This window comes from Catharus ustulatus, chromosome 6 (assembly GCF_009819885.2).
Source record: "Catharus ustulatus isolate bCatUst1 chromosome 6, bCatUst1.pri.v2, whole genome shotgun sequence".
Taxonomy (NCBI): Eukaryota; Metazoa; Chordata; class Aves; order Passeriformes; family Turdidae; genus Catharus; species Catharus ustulatus.
In genome coordinates this window covers 32329049-32349212 of record NC_046226.1, presented here as the reverse complement: position 1 = coordinate 32349212, position 20164 = coordinate 32329049, and the positions used below count along the sequence as shown (strand labels likewise).

Genomic DNA, 20164 nt, shown 5'->3' with positions numbered 1-20164 from the left:
TATAATACTGTGCCATTAACACATAAGAATTGAAACTGTTTCAGGATATTGTCAGTCTCTAATGCATCTTAGAAAACTTCTTTTTAGGAACAGCAGATTTGGTGAAAACAATTATTTTTCTGCAGAAGATTTCCTTAACCGAGCCACAATGCTAAATGTAGCTTGGTTTTGAAATAAGACATGCAACATTCACATATGTGGATCCATATGTATGCAATATATAAACCTTCTGGTTTTTTGCCAAGTACAACCTATACATAGGAACAATCAGTAATCTTACTGAAAATACTGTAACCTTTGTGGCAATATACTTTGTAAGGTTTTCTTGAAACCTGTTACTTCTGTCAAGACAGAGGCTCCTATTTTATGTTTGCACTCGTATTTTTGACTGATGTTTGTAAGACGTAAAATCAACTTTTCGAAGTTACTGAAAATTTGAAGGTAGAAGAGCTGCCAGGTTCTGTCCATGTGACAATTTTGTATAAATTGCTTGATGAGTTTACATAGTTGCCAGTAACTTTCATAAAATCATTTCCCCCGAATTAAAGAAAAAAATACAGTTGATTTTCTTGTTTGTGGAAATGCATTATACTGGCAAGTTTAGGAAATTTAGTCTCATTACCTATAGACAGCAGCTGGTCAAACGTTCTACAGACTCTGTTTGCAGCATGGGACAGCCTTGGGGAAGAGAGGTAAAGGGCTACTTCTGCAGTTAATGCAACTTGTTGATACTCTACCATATTTTCCAGTTAATGCAGAATGAGTACAGAATTTATAATGATACTGTTCTCACAACAACCCCATCAAGCATCCTTTAGTTTGGAGGTTTAATCTAAATTAATAGAGTGAAGTTTTAGCTAGTGACTTTGTAGTTTGGAAAATCCTGTATCTAATGAGCAACGTGTTCAGATATGCACTTTCTGAAATTATTTACTTGGCAGGCTTTACCAAGAACAAAGTCTTGCTAACCTACAGTGCAACGTTATTAAGTTTAATTTATTTACAAGTCAGCAGCTATCAGACTGGGTCTCTGAAAGCTGCAGTGCAAAACTTGAGCAGTGTGTACTAGATTGGTTCATTTTGCCCCTGGAAGGCCCTCATTTCAAGGACCATGCAGCTAATTATGTACTATCAGGTCACAGAGGTATTTCTGAGAGGGCAGTAAAGAGTGAGCATCAGGATTTATGGATTCTTTTCTAGGTCTTTAAAAGAGAAGATGGCTGCCATTTAAATCAGTAGTTACCAACAATGTAACCAAGCTGTTTGCCTGTACCTCCTTTTTTTTTTTTTTTTTATCTTCCTGTCTTTGTGAAACTAAGGGAGAGATTTAACTCCTAGTAGAAGTTCGGATTTCAATTTAGTGAGGCATAAGATTTGTGCAGAATATGTCTGTAGCTTGTGGAAATGTTACTAATGGAAATGTTAATAATGATTTGTGAGAAAGATGCAGGACACCTTGTAGCCCTGATGCTTGGTCATGTTAAAACTTTAAAGAGTGCAAAGAATATTTTAGGAGGTGGGGTTTTGGTTCAGTAGAACAGCAAATTCTGCTTCCATTTGCCATTGTTCTTAATAAAATCTGTTTTTCTTTAATATACTATTTAATTCATTATTTAGGGAGTCCAATAAATTTCCACCACAATAAACCAGATGATGCATTCCTTTGTCAAGTAATTGCTTACAAGAAGAGGGATATATATATATATGGGTTATAATTAGTTAAAGATATAAATTACAAAACTTTTGAATATTTTTTTGCTATATGGAACTATCGTGAGGTTAGCCTATCAATCATGGTAATATATAAATTAAACTGTCAAGGAATTCTCCTGTACCTTTTTGGATTTAAATGTAAATAAAGTGCATTTAATGAGCACTGTTGCTAAAAAAGGAATTATTTTTGAGATTGTGTTGTATCTGTAAGGTACTAAGATAATTCCTGGTGTAATCTCATTGCTCCTGTTTGGTTACACTACCAATAACTTTGAACCATGAAATTAAAAGCAAGTATGTCTTTCCAAGAACAATTTAAGTCATTAAGGAGTGAGTGTCTCTAAAATTAAAGAGTAACAGTCTTTAACATTTCCAATTATGTCTGCCCAGAGGAACCAATAAGAAGTCAGTATCAGCCAAACTGCCTTCATAATTTACATACATACAAGCCTCCATATGCATATTCTGAGAAACAATTTAAGGTGTAGAGATCATGAACGACTTTGTTGCTTAATTATATATATTTTTTTGACCCTTTGACTTATGAGTTCCTTCTGTGAAAATTTGGTCTTAACAAATGCTGTCAAAGTAAGAATGAGGAACAAAAGATAAATTTACTCTGCACATACACCTTAGTATTTTAAATATAAATGAGAAAAAAGATAAGTGCTCAGTCATGATGCAGTTGATAGTCTGGATCAGATTCAATCCAGAGAATATTTTCATTTTGTCTTGCTAGATTTTTACCCTGATGAGAAGAGAAAATGGGATTGAGACATCTAGATAAGCTTGAATGTCCTTGCACTTGACCACAGCTGGACAGCAGTTTCCACAAAGGCAAGAGTGAATCAAGACAGAAGTTTATTCAAGGAGTTGGTGTGTGCTGTTACTTGTTGTGAGAGCAGCAAATGTAGGGAGTAGATAGTGGTTGTGAGTGTCCATGAGCATATACAGGACTCCCCATATGGCAGTGACTGTTTGCTGTGACTTTGAGTGGATACCTATGATGGCTGGGGTATTGTAGGTGAGTGTCCTTAATAAAGAATGGAAAAGATTAAGAAAATGTGAGTATGTTGTATCTGCAATATTCAAAACAGTAATACAGAGATTAAGTATCAAAGGGGAAAAGTCGCACTTGATCGATATCATTTTGAAGAGTTTCTAAAGATAATTTGGGACGGAAATGAAGAAGACAAATAGCTAAGCTCCAGTTATGTTTACATTCTGTAAAGTGGCATACTGGCAAGAGAGTTGGGACGAATGCTACAAAATAAATAAGAACGGAAATCTAATAATGCAGAACACCTATATGATAGGGAACAGCAGTTGACCCAAAGAAAACTAAGCTGAACATCAGTTGTTTCTGTTACTGTAGGATATTCTCAGTACTGACAGAGATAGTCTTGAACTTTTCTTACAGTGTTACCACAATTGAACTGGAAGAAGGCTATAAGCTCTAGCTCCTGTGGCTTCCTAAGGGTAATAAGTAGAGTTTTAGAAAGTCTTAATGGAAACCATGACTTTTAATGCACTTTGAGGATTGTTTTGTTGAAGGGCTGCCTGTGAACTCAACAATTCTTATTGAGTGCTTGGACATGTGTCCTTAACGTGGTAGGACTGATTGCACTTACAGTGAAGAGTGGTTGCGTAATTGAAGCGGGATGCAAGAGGTCACTGTTGCACTTTTTCCATTGTATAATTCAGCCTGGGTTTGGTCCAAACCACTCTGGGTTCCAGGGAAGTGCAGAAGGATGATCCCAGGGGGAATTACTTGTTTAGAACAATGTTTACTTCATTCCTGAACCACATGCATCAATGTGTTCTCATCTGTAAGAAAAGTCAAACAAAAAGCCCACTTCCCTGTATTTTCTCAATACCATATGGTTCTCAACCCTGTATGTAAAATTAGTGTACTAAAATATTTCTTTGCTCTGTTAGACTGCAGATTGTGGTCATTTGTGCTATGCACTTTTCTTTCCTTTAGAAGACAAGTGCAGTCACAGGCTCTCACATAAAGGATAAAAATGCATTGCTCGGCAGAAGACCACTAATTTTGCAAGTTCCTCTGCAGGGGAACTTGGCCCTTTCACTGTTGTTTGAGTGCTTTGGTGTTTATGCAGAATATTGCACACTTTTTTTTTTTCTTTTTTTTTTTTTTCTTTTTTTTCTGCTATGCAATATAGTCTGAAGGTTTCCTGATTTTTTCAGCTGTTTTTTTGCATCCTTTTCACACTTTGAAAATTTCAATGAAATGTGCAAATGATGATGCATTAGTATCTGGAGCTGAGGCACAGCAGATAGATGCTATACCTTCTGTGGTATCATGTTGTCTTAGAACACTGAGCAATAACATGAAGAGTTAATACTTTCTAAAGACCGAAGTTGTTCTCCTTATGTGACTAATACTATTTTAAAGGTCATATCTGACTTGGCTTCTAGAATTTGTTTCAGCTTGTATCTTTTGTTATTTCACAATGTGGCAAGAGGGTAGGTACTTTATTTCATTACACATAGGACAGATGTTTACTCTGTACTGATGAAGGCTTATTTTCAGGAAGGTGGGTGACTGTTAGTAGCATATGGTGTAGCTGAATAGGCAGCTAAGAGAAAGGTGGTTAAGATCTATGTTTCTGAGTTTCTGAGGTTATTACTTCGTAGCTGTCCCATGTGAGATGGTAGAAGCAAACTATTTTCTGAAGTTTCACTGATCAGTTTTTTATGTATTTGAAAATTTTAACACGTCTTAAAATTGACTGAATGTTGACTATTCAATTGTGATTATTTGTAGTTTGGTTTTGTAGCTTGATGGTGCATCATGTAAGATTTTCCGTTAAATATTTATTGGAAACAGAAGCAGGTTTTTATTTGAAGTTTACTGGTTTTAACAGTATGCTTCAGGACAGTACTTGGGCAACCAGTTTGCACAGCTGCTGTTAATGCTCCTGAGAATTTGTGGTTTATTTTTTGAAGTGAACTATTTCTAAGAAGTGAAATTTCCTTGAGGTGCACTGTATAGCATAGCTAATAAGAGAAAAAGAATTTAGTCTGGTTTAAGAGAAAACATTTGTGTCCATACTAGTTTACTGGAAGCTTGTTGAACTATGGAAATGGTAGTCCTGGGTTTTTTATGTCTACAGCTGAAAGGAGCAAATTCTTCAAACAGATCTATAATAAGTAAATGCCTATAATGTCATAGTTGCTTAAGATGATTCTGATCTTTTCTTAAAAATAAAGTACAAAACTGATCTATCTCTGTAGCACCATTCTTGCATTGACTTGTGAATTATATTGGCTCCAATTATTTTGAGCACTGAATTTTACTAAGTTTGCTTGATTATAGCAAATCATTAATTTCTTAGGTGAAGAATAGAGAAGAAATATGTTCATATTTGTTCTGGCGTAAGTGGATTTGGCCTTTGTTGTGTTATATTTTAGCTCTGCCTCAGTTTCCAGTAATGTAGTTGTCACTTCATCCACTCGCTTACGTAACCATTTACCTACAACAACCATTTTAGTGCATTTATCTGATGACTACAAAGAAAACAGAATTCACCTAAAAATTACACAGAACCAGTGAGAATGCACAGAATATTTTCTTTTTTGTCATTTGTTTGACACGTGAGATCGCATCTGTGTAATTGTGACAGATTTAATCTCTTGCCTGTTGAGTGCTCCTCCCTCCAGCAAGCAAATCTTTCTTACTGTGAAGCAACAATCATTTCAGCTAAACCCCAAGCTCTCAGAGAGCTGCATTTATAGAGAATTCAAGACAGGAGAGAGTTTTCCACAGCTGTTGAGTACTTGTGGCAAATGCCTATTTTGCTTATATCTTAAGCTGACTCTGCAATGAATTGTCCTTTTGACCCTAGGACTTCTTACAGGTTAAGATTAGTAGAATGGTTGCTAGCAGTGTATTTAATTTTTTCATGTCTATTTCCATAAAATGACTTTCATGAAGGAAATAAAACTTGATCACTCAGTCCATATTACTTGATTTAAGACTCTGTAGCTGGTTATAATGGAAATTATTACATAAATCACCATTTCCAAAATGTTTTTCTGCAGAATGTATCTTTTCCTATTCCACTCTACAAATGTCATTTTCTTTCAGTTATCATCTGTATCACTGTGACACTTGGGCAGAGAAACTGGATTTCAGTTCTTAGTTCCACTCCCCATCCATTGCTCTCAGTTTCAGGAGGAAGGCTATTCATTATGAATTTTCAGAATAGGAGGGAAAGTAGTGGAACTTGTATCAGTGTCTCCAATTGACTCTCAGTAAGAGCTGAAGCTTTACTTGGTGCTTTTTAGTTACTCTTGATGAATTACATACAGTTCACAAAGATTGTACCACCCAAATGTATGCGGGGATCCAGATGGATTTGTTTTTCTGGGTTTTATTTCTGTAGTTGGAATTGTTTGTATGAATGATTGCTTAAATACAGAACAAAATGCTATGAAGTTGCAATGGCTTAACTGTCCATTTAAATGTCGCAGGTAGAGGAAGATGATGATACTGAATCACGACATGAAGAAGAGAAGGAAGAAGTGAAATGCTATTCAAGAAGAAAGGTATTTTCTAACTGGAGCCGCTATGAGGATACAGAAAAAGAGGGACAGAGTGAAGCTGGGGAATCACAGAGAGGAACAGACTTCAGTGTTTTGCTTAGCTCAGCAGGTAAGCATTTTTCAGTCTGTAGAGTTTTTTAGTTCTTTAGTCATGTTTTGAGACATGACTAAATCAAGGCTGTTGTCCTTTATGATGAAACTCCACCCTAGAATACCATTCCTATCTACCTCAGTAGTCGATTCCTTTCTTTGTGCAAGAATAATTTTCTGAAGTTCTGTTTCACATAAGCATTGCAAAGTTGGGCCTAAGTTGTCAGATTTTAATCACAGTATCATGAAAAGTGTATTGACTTCTCTGAATCTTGTGTTGCATGGCAAACAATGCTGGAGTCAAGGCACATAGTGTAGACCTCAGAAATGAGTCCGGGAGGCAAAGCAGATACAGTAATTCAAAGCTTTTTAAATCAAGAGACCTGTCGTGAGCTGCCATGTCTCCATGGTTCAGCTTTGTAATAACTTCAATAACTCTGTAGATCATAATGTCTTTAAAATGTTCGAAAGAATAGTACCTTTGAGCAGAGGATATAACAAAATAGTATTTAGCTCTACTAATTTGTATTTTTCATGAGTTATACTTCAGCACATGTATTACCTTCCCATTTATTTTACTCTTTAGATTATCTTAATGCCTCAAATGATAATATTGGAAGGTGTTTATATATTCATCCTATTTATTAATTCTAAATCTTTGATTTAGAGAGTGCTTTATTTTAAGATATATTATTATTGTTCTCTACAGTGAAATAAATTGATGAGAAACTGCAGTGGAATAAAGTACTTTCTTTTGGAGGAAGAAAAAAAGTACCTTCTAAACAATAATGCAAATTTCTTGGAGTCACATAAAAAAGCAGTTTGTGTCAGCAGTGTTCTTTTTTCTTTAGTTTTTTTGGCTGATGTGTGAAAACTGAGAATACAGTCATATGTATTTGTAGTGGTCTGAGAAGAAGCTCACACATCTGCTTTATTTGGTAATTGCTGTTGTTAGTATATTACTGTTCAGCATTCTGAAGATGCAAAATAAATGCAATTTAATTGCAACAAGCAGTTAGGGAGTACTGGAGAGGGAATGGAGTTAAATTTCCAATTTTTCATTAATACAAAAACCTAAAAAAGTCTTGAAATCTTATGATTTGCTATTAATACACAACTATGTAATTAATACAGCCAGTTAAGAATTCTTTGGCAAGAGTTCAGATTAAAAACCTGATCTCCTCTCTAACAGTTAGGTTCTATATTATTGAATGCAGGTTCTTAAAGAGAGTGTAATCCTTCAACATGAAACTTGGCTTATTCCTGAAAATATGCTGTTAATTGAATGAACTAGCATAGAAAGAATCATTTGGGATAATGTAACAAAGACAGAAATAATACTAGTGACAAACCTAAATGTGGAATTGCTGATGTCCAAGGAATTAAAAGTCCTTGGTACTTATTTGTTTAATATAATGTAAAAGTGCATCTAAAATCAACCTAAAAATAGCAAAATGAGATATGATATGGGTGTCATGTTGATAGTTAGGATTAGAGCTTTAAATCTAATGCATAAATATTACTGTTGCTTGAATTAAAAACAGAACAAATTTATGCATAATTACACTAAATTTTTATTGTTAGCAGAGGAAGGTGGAAAGTGGAAGTCTGAGGAGGTGAAAGGAGTTTGCAGATACTTGCAGAAAATGTAAAGTCTTTAGGGTATTTAATGTTATGTTATAGTTCAATAGCTTCTGAAGGCAAACACTGGATTTTAGGCTTTCCCTTATAGTTCTAGCTTTCTCTGCCTCATGCTAATCCCTAGTGCAGCACTGATTCTGTCTTTTCAATCCAATGTTTAGGCCTGACTAGCCCCAGACTGTCTCTTGACTGCATGTTGTTTCTCTTCTGTCAGTCCTTGCCTGCCTACTAATTCTTCTCACTCTTCCTTCCTTCTGTTGTTTTTCCTTCCTGCCTGTGTTTCTGATTCCTGTTGGTGGATCTTTCTTCAGTCTCTTGTTGTTAGCCAGCTCTCCAATTCTTTCAAATTCTGTCAGAGGCAGAATATTTGTCCCTCATTCTTTCCAGTCCTGGTGATCCCCAAGTCTTAATTGTTCTGCATGGCATTGCTCATTTGGTTTAATTCACTACCATATCTTGTTATGTTCCCCTTAGTGTCTTTCCTTGTCTAGTAAATCCCAGTTTATTCTTTCAAGCTTCCAGTTCTGGTCTCCACTATAAACTGTTTTTTCCATCTTCTCTCCACGTTCTCTGTCAGTATACCCTAAATCTTACTTGAGTCACCTGACAGTATAAAGTGACACACCATTGTTTTCAACTCTGTTAGGGCTATCACCATAGGTGAGGCTGCAGAAATATGCAAGGCAACAGTTCATGCTCAGTGTTCTACCTAAAACCTGTTAAACACAGACTTCTCTTACAGTGGAAAATCTGACTCTCAATCAAAACTGAAAGTTAGAGGAAACTTAATTCAGTTGCCTTGCACATTGAGATGAAATGCAGAAGACCTTTGAGGAGGTAGATGCCATGATTGTTAAGCTTCATGAGATCTTGTAAAAATTAGGTACAAACTGATTTCTAGAAACTTGTAGCTTGGCTAAGTCAGGTCAGATTTTTCACAAAATGTGCTGAGTATATCTCTTTCATACAAAATCATTATGCAGTCAGACTTCGAGTTACTGATTTGGGGCAGGAAAATGGTTACAGGTTCTCAAGTGCTTTCACACAGAGAAAAGTTCAAGTCATTTTCTGGGTTCTTTTACAAGGTGGTGGTAAGGGGAGGATAAGGAAAAACCACCTGAAGCAGATGCTAGACCATAAAAATTTCATACTGAATAGTTAAAAAGGCAGCTGAGAAAGGTTTTAAGAACTACCAGGTGGCTTTGATGACAGCTGATGTCACTGGCCTGATGGAGCTTCTTTGTTAGGGCTTACTGTATTTCTGTGAAAAATAGGTGTCGTGGGTTCAGCTTAAGTTTTTCAGTATGTTTCTTTTTTCTAGCCTTTTATATTTTATTTATTTTGAGTTATCTTGAATATAGCAAACTTTTCTGTGTTGCTTTTTTCTGGCTATAAAATACAAGTCTATCATGAAGCCTTCAGGGAATGGGTCTTGAATCAATTTAGTAAAAATGCTGTTGAAGCATAAAGAACAAGAGAAGTGGAAGTGATAGGATAACCTTACTTTGTGAGCAGAATCTTGCCATGTTTGAAGAGCTGCCCTCATTTTTTGACAGATGAGGGTTAAGTTGTTCATCAAGTTTTTGACTATGAGTAGATTCTTTAAAAACATATTTTTAAAATATCATTAAAGAGCTGATCAAAATGTATCCAGGCACTTGATAACTTTTCTTTAAATGTACATTAGCAGTACACCAGCCAAAAATTGCCAACATACATGCCTCAATAACAATACTCAGATTGCAAGATGATGATTATCAAGATGAAAAATATAATTTCGACATGAATTTTTCCCATTTGGTTTTTTAGGCCATAGCTGAATAATTCTGGTGCATTAAAGATTAAGATGGAGAAATGTTGTGCAGCATAAAACTGGGAGAATGGTTTTTATATTATAAGAATACATATAATTTATAATAATAATAATAATACATATAATTTCTGTAGGTACCTAGTAGTTGAACACAATAAAAAATGTAGAATAAAAATCAAAAGAACTGTCATTGGAGCATAATTGTAGTGAGCAATAGATATAAGAATTGTAAGGTAACAGTTACAGTCCCTTCCCTAAATGCTTGATCTGTTTTTTAACCTCTTTCTTTTGGGTCTCTGCTTAATTTTGATGTGTCTATTGCAATACATTGCTACATTTTTGTCATTTACATGGTCAGTACATGCTTGAGAGTTAGAAGTACACAAAAGACCTTTGGCCATCTTGGAAAATCTGAACAGATAAACTTGTGGAGCAAGGCTTGCATTAAAAGTAGGTTTTCCTTCAACTTTTCTATCTCAAGTAGAGACTTAGGGAAAAAAAGGAGGTTGTGTGAAGAGTAAATCAGTTTTCTTTTTTTAATGGCAATTCTGCTCAAACAAAAAGAATGACAATAGCAGGGCATAGTTCAAGTACTAAAAAAGAATCCTTTAAATTTGAAAAGTATAGAGAATACCTGAAAATCAGTTTTCTTTACAGAAATACCTAACTTGTTTATTTGGATTTCTGTATATATTAGGGTCCCGTTTTCACTTGCACTTGCTTGACAACTCAGCTACTTCTTTGCAAGAAATTGGCCAAGAAATTCAACTGATGCAAAACTTCCATATTCTTGCTGTTCCCCAAATGACATGACCTCTGTAGCTGAACACAGCAGTATTGGTTACTTCTTACCACTTATCAGCTTTGAGACTCAGGTGCCAGGTTACTGAAAAGGGATTATGCTGTAGCACAAAGGATTGGTAGCAGGTGTCTTAAATATTGCTAGTTTGTGCTCTCCTGACATAAAGAGGTGGGGGCATGTGCTTTACTCACACCTTTCTTCATGTTCTCTGTTTTTCACTGCCTCATTCTCTAAATGTTCTCTGAGTTTCCATAGCATGCTCTCCTGTCCTGCTTCTCCTTCTATCCCCGTTTCAGTACATCAGAACTTTCACTTCCTTTTTGATGGTCCTCTGGTAGATAACATTTCCCATCTGTGGACACATCGTATCCAGGTGGTCTCATTTCCACTTGCACATATTTTATTTGCAACAGGGCAGTCTGCAACTTTGGACTTGTTACCAGACCTAAGAGATACTTCTAGGTCAAGTACCCCTAGGTATCTTAAATCAGCAAGAAACAGTCTCTCCTGTACTCCTTTTCTTCTCCCAAACAAATAGAAAATAAAACTTCCACAATAAAGATTTGCATTGAAATCACAGGACTTGGCATCAGTGGAAGCTGGCTCTCCATCTGCTCAGTGCTTCTTCCTGAACTGTTCCTAACATTGCAGAAATTCATCTTTTTTTTTTTTTTTTCCTAATCAGACAAGCCAAGCTGTCTTTTTTTTTCTTCTTTTTTTTTGTCTGAACTAAAAATAAGACATGCCAGATTTTCAGTATTAATTACATTTTCTTGATAAATGTGTTTTCCTGTAATAGGTAGTCTGTGTTCATTATATATGCTTTCATATCTGTGCCTTTTTCCCTACTAAGTTTTATCTAATATATAACCAAAACTATGATTGAAGTGTGGAAGTATAATGTGACTTCATGATTTGAATATAAATGTAGGCTAATATGTTTTCATTTTAACATTCTGATGTCTTAGAACTGTGTGGCTTTAAGTATCAGTGGTAGTAATGGTAAGTAATTAAAAAAATCTGACAGGTTTCAGTATTTCAGAGAAATTTATATGCTTTATGATTTATAATTGAATAGAGTGAGAGTCACAGACTAAAGAGGTTCAATTTGGTTCCCATTAAAATCAGTCTGGTAAGCTTTTCCCATTTTTTTTTCACATCTTGAGTACAGTCATTTGTTTGTGAGGTTCCAGATTTCTGGATTTAGAAGGTTTTCTGACCGATATCTGTCTCTAACCCTGGGTCCTTAATCTTTTACTGCTACTTTATATTGATGGTAATTCATCTGAATAATGATGAAGTATGTTTTGTTTATGAAATCACAAATCAGTAAGTTTGAAAGTGGAGCAATTTGTCTTTATTTCTGTCTTGCTGTTGTCATGTCCACTACTTGAATTTGTAGCCTTGAGACATAGATAAAAATGCCTATTCACCTGATTCACTGTTTCTCTAGTTTAATAATGTCCCTTGTTGTTATAATGCCCCTAAAACTGTTCTGCCTGACTAGGCCTCATCTTGGTCACTTTTGTTTCTGCCACATCATCTCTGATATTTCTGCCACTGAAATCCCCTAATCAAAACTGAACTACTCTGACTCTTGTACTCAGATAGTACATTTCTTATTCCAGTATTCATTTTTGAAGTTCAGTATGTTGTTGCCATGATATTCTTGTTCACTTTCTCCTTTCACTGCTTTTTATTTATTTTGTTCCATTCCCTACTTTGAATTTTTAAAAACTTCTGATTTTCATTATTGCTGCATATTACTTTTGATTTAATTTATTTTTTTCTTTTGGTTTTCTTTTTCCGCTTTTGATTCTGTTAAATTCTGACCACTGTTGAATCACCTGAATTAGACTGTAAACTTTTTAGAGCAGAGACGTTCTTTTGCTTATTGATAAATTACTGGTTCTTTTCCAATAATGATATTAATAGATATCACTTCTATGGTAATACTAAAAGATGTTGATTGATTTGGAGGAGCTGTGTTTTTTTTAATTGTAATATTTTTGTTCAATCTCTCAGCAGCTTACATTAGAGAAAGAAACAAAATAAAAACCCAAATTCTACAAAGTTTTGTAAAACTAGAAGATTTTGTTTATTAAAGATAAGACTATCAGATGTAGCAGATTGGTTTAGTTGTAGAAACCAGACAACATTTGATGTTCTGTCTCTCATAAGTGTGCATTTATTCTAATATCTGTTAACAAATAACAGTGATAGGAATGTTTCCTTGTTCATTGATACATATTCCAAAGAAGTGTTGTGATCAGCCTGCATGTGAACCACCTTCAGAAGAGACGGCAAAACCTGTTCTAGCAATAGTCTCAGAAATTCATTGGCAAGGAACAGTGCTGTTTCTAAGCATCAGTTTTGGAGTGAAAGAAGGGGTGTGAAGTAGACAGTGCTCTAAAGGATATGGAGTGCCTGTTTGTTCCTTAATCTCATTTACAGCTCTTCCTTCCTTCTTATTCCATCTGTGATCCTGAAATTTCTCCTCAGATCTGATCTTGATGGGTTGGGCTTTCCTTGTCCTGTTCTTTTTTTAATGCCTTTGGTTTTAGTGTGCTTTAACCACACTTATTAATTTGTTTCTTTTTGCTCAAGAATTCCCGGTTCCTACGTCCAACTTATAGTCCAGGCTTTCTCTTGACCTTTCCCCTGCTTCATATTTTTGTTGAAATGACTCGTTGGTTCCTCATCTATTCTATGTTCTCTTGCCTATTGTTCACTCTTAGCTCATCAGGAAAGTGGCATCCTTGGCATTTCTGGGTGTTGTATATGAAGATGGCTCTTCTGAGCAGTTAAAATATTTTTTTTTTCTGAAACAACTAATTTTTTTGTCTAGATTTGAGTAAATTTCCTAAAGGATATCAAAGACATCCTTGCCAAAGCTTGTTTTAAAACAAGAGTTGTATTAACTGTCTATTCCAACCTCAAGAAAATTCTTTGTATCCTGTTTTTGTCCTTTCTTGCAAACCAAACCCTTGTGCGTGTAAAATTGTGAACTAAAAAATCTTTTAATAAAAGTCATGTTTGAGGGTGAGAATAGGGTGCAAGTGGGGAAGAATGGTATTTTCTTTGATTCTGACTAATTTTCAACTTTTACTGGTATGTGAATCAGATGGCTTTCCTTTTACAGTACACGCTCATTGTCTCAGGTTATAAAGTGTGGTATTTCTGAATATGCTGCAGATAGTTTGGATTGTGAATGTGATCATACTCTCTTTACTTCTTTTTATACTGTTGACTGGAAACAGCCTGTGACAATATGGGTTTCTTTGACTGAGTATATGCATGTGCTTCAATATAGAGAAAATGTGTCACTGAAAATTGTGTATCAGCTTTCTACAAAATAACGGGAAAGGTGGAAGAACTATTCGATATAGTTTTATTGATTTTTGTGTCATGAAGGCTAGAGGCCATAATTGCAGATATTTATAGCAATGACATTTTCATTCAAGACACTTGGTTAACCTTCTGGGAAAATACTGGCAGAATGGAAGTGGTGGAAAGCCAAGTGTTATAGATTGACAGTTCACTGGTAATAGGAGGTAATCTGAGTTAGATTTTTTTTTTTAAATAAATAAAGTGCTAGGGGTGTAAGAGTAACAATACCAGACAGAAAGTCTATACATTTTGTACTATTTAGGAAGAGATACTCTCTTTGCAGTGTTCACTGTAACCTTTCCAATGCCCAAAGAAATATACCAAAATGGTTCTAATAGAAAAGAGCACTGTTTCCCTGACTTTCCTTACAATGAAGCCTTGTTATTGTTGGTTACTTTGTTTTCTTCTAGGCGTGCTTAATGTTTCAAAAATCATTTGAAGATAGAATTTGGCATGACAATTTGAAGTTGCTTTATATTTTGTTTCTGCCCTCAATAATAAACTGAGGTCACCTCCTCTCTTCTGAAGAAAAAAGTTTGAAAGACACTTCAGTGATATTATGGATTTGGCCCATCACCAGATATGGATCTCATTGCCTGATTTGACTACATGAATGGTGCAAAAGAGTTGGCAGGAACATGAAATGGAACAGCTGGTGAGAAGGGAAAGATCTTGCAGAATCAGTAAAATACTAGAATTGCTCTTGATAATAGTAAGGGTGGTAACATGCACGTGTATTGGGTAAAGTTGGATTAAATCCAGATGCCTACTTCTGATTCATCTTAATGTACATTTGCAGTTAGAATATTGTCAACAAGTAAATTTTCTAATGCAAGAGTCTACAGCCTCTGTTGCTTTAAATTTTCTTTTGTGTAGCTCCACATGGTTCTGTCTGCCCCTTCTTTTATGTTTCTTCTGTTTTTCATTTCATAATACCTTGTTAATTGTTCCCTTACTCTTGCTTTTATATATCCTCTTTCTGTCCCAGAGACAACTTTTTTTCTCTGAATTGTATTTGATTATGAAAAGAGGAGGAGAAGGAAGAGTAAGAAGGAGGAATAGAAATCTCCAGGAAGAATAATCTAGCCTCTTAGAGGAAAATTGCCTACAAATATGAGGTGACTAAATTAACTTGTAGAAATGTGATCTGAAAGCATCAGATCTCATACCTTTACCTTACAAGTGCAGTTTAGCTTGTCAAAGAAAATTGCTCTTTATAAATATCTCCATGTAAAGTAACATTTAACTAGAGACAAAGCATTTTAGTGTCTACAGTGTTTGATTTGGTCACGTTATCTTTTTGTTTAAAAAAACCCAACTCAACAACAAAAAACCGCTAGTGATTATTTGTGTTCAGTGTCTGTACTTCAGAGTACGGTAATTTCACGAATATAAACCGCACCATTTTGACGGAAATTTTGCTCCCACACCAGAAATGCAGCTAACATTCAGGAGCAGCTAATATGTGAATAATTTTCTGACATTTCCAAGCCCAGAAATGGAAACCGAGGTGCTGAGTTGAGCAACCGACCAGTAAAAGCCAGCATTTTGCGATTGTTACAAATTGTTACTCTGTTGCGCCGCGGGTGGAGCTGGCTCCCTGCAGGCAGCACGGGGGGCGGGGGGAGAGGCAGGAGAGCTCCCTCCTTCCCTCCTCTCCCGCAGCCCAAGGTAGAGACGGGGGGGCTCCGTGCTGCCATCCCCGCGGGCTGGGGGGTAAGCGGGGGGCTCCTGCCCCCACCTGCCGTGGCAGGAGCAGGCAGGCTCCGTCCCTGCCCTCTGCCACTGCCGTGGGAGCAGGGGTGCTCTGTCCCTGCCTGCCACCACGAGGCAGCGCCAGGCCGGGGTGACCGAGCCCAGTGGCAGCGGCGGCCGACCCCGAGTGGCCCTGATGAGCGGCAGCGCCGAGCTGGGCCACCTGGCCCCGTCGGCAGCCCCGAGCGGGCCGAGCCTGCACAGCCTTAACCGAACCAGTAACCCCCGCCATGCTGCGATTGTGTTACTATTTGGCAACTTTGTTGCACGCGGGTCCTCGCTGCGAACGACAGAGTGGCTTATACTCAGGTGCGGCTTATTTATGGACAAAGAACGAAATGTTTACCAACACCCAGAGATGCGGCTAATAGTCCGTGCGGCTTGTATTCGTGAAATTAATGTAGTTTATCTGTGTCAGTGCATGTGAACCTTCTTTTGTCTGTTCATTTATTAATAGAAGAGTCTTTTGTTCTTTTTTCTATTTGCAATTTTTTTCTGCTTTAAAGTATTTTAACATACTACCATTTTCTGCTGCTGCAGTGACTATTCGAACCTGAGGAAGTGAAGTGTAGAACCCATTTGGGAAGCAAAATTGGGAGTATGAATTAAAGACCTGTTTTTACAAACTTTTTCAGTAGGGGAAAAGAATATTTATGGTCTAAATTTTAGCATGAATTAAAAATGAACTTCATTTTGACAGCTGGGCACAGCTAAACTTAGAAATTATTCCATTTCCTCCTCTCCTTTCAAAATGATTTTAAAACATACATAATTTAATTATTAATTAAATTATAATTTCATTATTTGCTTTTAGATGTTAGAGATAAAATACTACTAAGAAACACAAAGCATTGTTCCTTCATTTTTTAACTTGCAAAACATGTGAAATAGCAATAGCAAGCATAATAAAAAAAAATCAGTTTCAGTAAAGTTTGGGACAAATTTGAGGAAGGGAAACTTGCTGTTTTTTCTTTCCCCAACTTAAATTCCCTACTGAGTTGAAAGATAATGGACAAGGTACTCTTTAGTCGTACATGAAAGACTAACCCCCACATAACCAGTAAAATTAATAGATATCAAGGTCAAGGAAATCCTTTGTGGTTGGGTGAACTTGTCTGAATAACATGAGCAGTTATCAAAGCAAGTTGTGAACTAGTTAGTGTTTGACTTAAGGCACATCTCTTAGTACAGCTACTGTCAAAAGTTCTTGTCAGTCTTGATTTAAACATATCTGCTTTGACTTCGACATGGCTTTTGACATGTGAACCATAACATCCTCAGAGCTGAGCTTAGGAAATGCATGCTGGATGAGTATATGGAGAGGTGGATTGAGAATGGCAGGACAGCAGAGCTTGGAGGGTTGTGATCAGTGCCACAGGTCTAGTTTAGAGGGCTGTAGCTGGCATTGCATCACAGGGCTCGGTACTGGGTCTTCTCAAACTTACTGATTGGATGACCTGCATGAAGGGACAGAGGAGTACCAAACTGTGAGGAATGGCCAATACCCCAGAGTGCTGTGCTGCCATCCAGCATCCCTAGACAGGGATGAGAGTTGGGCAGAGAGGAACCTAATGAAATTCAACAAAGGTAAGTGTAAGATCCTGCAGCAGGGGAAGAATAACCCCATGGACCAACACAGACTGAGGGCTGTCCTGCTGGGAAGCAGCTCTGTGGAGAAGGACCTGGGGATGCTGATGAACAGCAAACTGTCCATGAGCCAGCAGTGGTCCTTGTGGCCAAGAAGACCAATGGGATCCTGGGCTGCATTAGGAAGAGCACTGCCAGCAGCTCAAGGGAGGTCCTACCCCTCTGCTCAGCCCTGGTGAACCTCACCCGGAGTGCTGTGTCCAGTTCTGGGCTCCTCAGGACAAGAGAGAAAGGGAGCTCCTGGAGCTCCCAGTGAAGGGCAGCAAGACAGCATCTCTTGTGAGAAAAGGCTGAGGGAGTTAGCCTGCAAAAGAGATTATTTAGGGGACTTCATCAGTGCATACGAATGTCTGTAGGGCAGGTGACAAGAGGATAGGGCCAGACTCTTTTCAAGTGGTGTCCAGTTACAAGGGACAACAGGCATAAATTGAAACATGGGAAGTTTTGAATATGAGAAAACACTGTTTCAAGGATACCAGAATATTGGAACAGCTGTCTGAAGACATTGTGGAGTCTCCTTCTCTGGAGATATTCAAAACATGCCTAGACCAGTTCCTGTGCAACCCATTTTAGGTGAATCTTGTTTAGCAGGGAGGTTGCACTAGGTGATCTCCAGAGATCCAGAGTGGATTTCCAACCCCAACTATTCTGTGATCCGGTGAATTTCAGTGGTGGAGCTCTAGGTGATTAGAACTCTTGGACTGATCTGATGTGTTGTTGCCTTCACTTTTAAAAGTATGTCTCTTATTTCTCCTCTAATTCCATATAGCCTAATGGCTGCACAGAGTTGCAGAAAAAAACCACAAAAATGACAGATTAAATTCTCTGCAGATGAAGATTAAGTGAAGTACGGTATGTGTGTGTGTGTGTGTAAACAGTCCCTATAAATTTAAAGTCATCTGAGATGATTGTTATTCCTCCCCAGTTGAAAGCAACTGGAATACAGAAACTGGGAAAAGAATAGAGAAGAAAACAGAAAATACATCATGGTGTCACCATATAAATCAGTGACACAGGCACATTGTGTAGCTTTTTGCACTTTGGATCCCAGAAGCTCCACAAAGAAACAGTAGTATTGAAAAGATGCAGCAAAGGCCAGCAGGACAGCCAACAGTATAGAAGAATTTACATATAAGGCATGGATAAGGGTGGTATGAGTAGAGTAAAATAGAGGTCTTCAACTGCAAAGACAGATGAGAACAGTATGCCATAGCCCTCTGAAATCATGGAAGAATTAATACCATAAATAAGAAATTATTATTTTCTCTGCTAGTGGAAGAAGTAGAAAGTACTGAACGAAACTATCTGGCAGCAAATTCAAAGCAAAGGTATTTTTTGATCATGAGTTATAATTAAATGTGGAAATTTGTCACAGGATGTTGTGGAAACTGAAATTTTTTGCAGGTTCTAAAGCAACTGGAAAAGTACATCGAGAGTTATCTTATAAATAAGACATTATCTCAGGCTCAAAAAAATCCCTGAACTGCAAATAGCTAGAGGCAGGCAGAATGCTTCTGAGGAAGCATCCCTGTGTGTGTATCCTGATTTCAGTCGTTCTTAGCCTCATTCTCTTAGTTATTGTTGTGAAGAATTTGGGACTCTATGGAGCTTCTGATGGATATGGTGTGACCTTTCCCAAGTGATGTGCTTCTTTCTTCGCTGTTTGTAAGCTGAAGAATCACTAAATTGATATTTAAAGTTTGAGAAGGTGTCGGTTCAAAACTGTTGGAAGGTACTGAGGTCCCATAAAGAATTGACTTTCCTGTAATTTTAAGATTTTTTGCACACTTGTTGGCTTCACCACAGGTTTATACATAAGTATATAGCAGAGAAATAGCAAGTTTAATTCTTTGTAAACTATTGATACTGCTCATTAAGGCAGACTATACAAATGGGTATTTATAATGTCTCCTAGTTTCAGGAATATTGAAGAAAACTAGGGAATGTCTTTCTAGAAGTGAAAAAAATTCCTATCAAATGGAACTGTTTAGGTAACTGTAGATCCATGAATTTTATATCAGTTCTGGGAAAAGAAGAATGGAAAAGCTGATATAGGATTCGACTGAGATTTAAAGTGTGGAGGCAGCCCTTGAGGAACCTAAAAGTTAGTCAAGGACCAGGTATTACAAACAGAGGCGAATAACCTGGACAGATGTATGTTGAGGCTGTTGAGCTGCTGGTTTTGAGTTGCCAGGAGCACACAGTTGCATCTGCATTAACAAAGCTTCCTTCTATGCAGATGCTGCTTTGCCATGTCAGCCGCTTCCCAAAGCATCTGCCATAAATGTATGTAATCTCTTGTGCTTCTGTTTGAAGTCAGAGTTTGTACTGATAGAGACCTGAATGTCTGCCCTGTCACCTGTAGCCAGGTTTTGCATGAACTGACTCTTCCTGTTAATTCAAAAAAACCCCAAACAAACAAAACCCAAAATCAATACACCTCCCCCAATACGAACAAATAACTAAAAAGCTCCAAAAACAATTTAAAAAAAATTAAGAAAACCCCAACAAAACCACAAACTCTCTATATATGAATATATATTAAGATACATATATATGAACACAGGTTAAAATTTTTTGTATATGAATATAACCATTATCAGTCAGTTTGGATTTTTGAAAGATAGCTCTTTCCACCTGGTTAGCAGTACTGCATAGTATTACTCTCGTGTATTTATAGTGCAAAATGTTTGAAGTGTTTTAGTTCCTCTTTTCTCATTACAGTAATTTGTGGAGGCAGGGGA

General features: G+C 36.9%; 2 protein-coding genes across 3 annotated transcripts in view; one reads left to right on the top strand and one right to left on the bottom strand.

The window, feature by feature from the left end:
• The window catches only part of AVEN (apoptosis and caspase activation inhibitor), an 83221-nt gene that overhangs the window by 11810 nt on the left and 51247 nt on the right, over positions 1-20164 (top strand). The window contains exon 2 of the mRNA XM_033062032.1: positions 6211-6391. Within this exon, the coding sequence (XP_032917923.1) occupies positions 6211-6391 (181 nt within the window). The remainder of the gene's footprint in view (positions 1-6210; positions 6392-20164) is intronic.
• The window catches only part of CHRM5 (cholinergic receptor muscarinic 5), a 49179-nt gene that overhangs the window by 24917 nt on the left and 4098 nt on the right, over positions 1-20164 (bottom strand). The window lies entirely within an intron of this gene.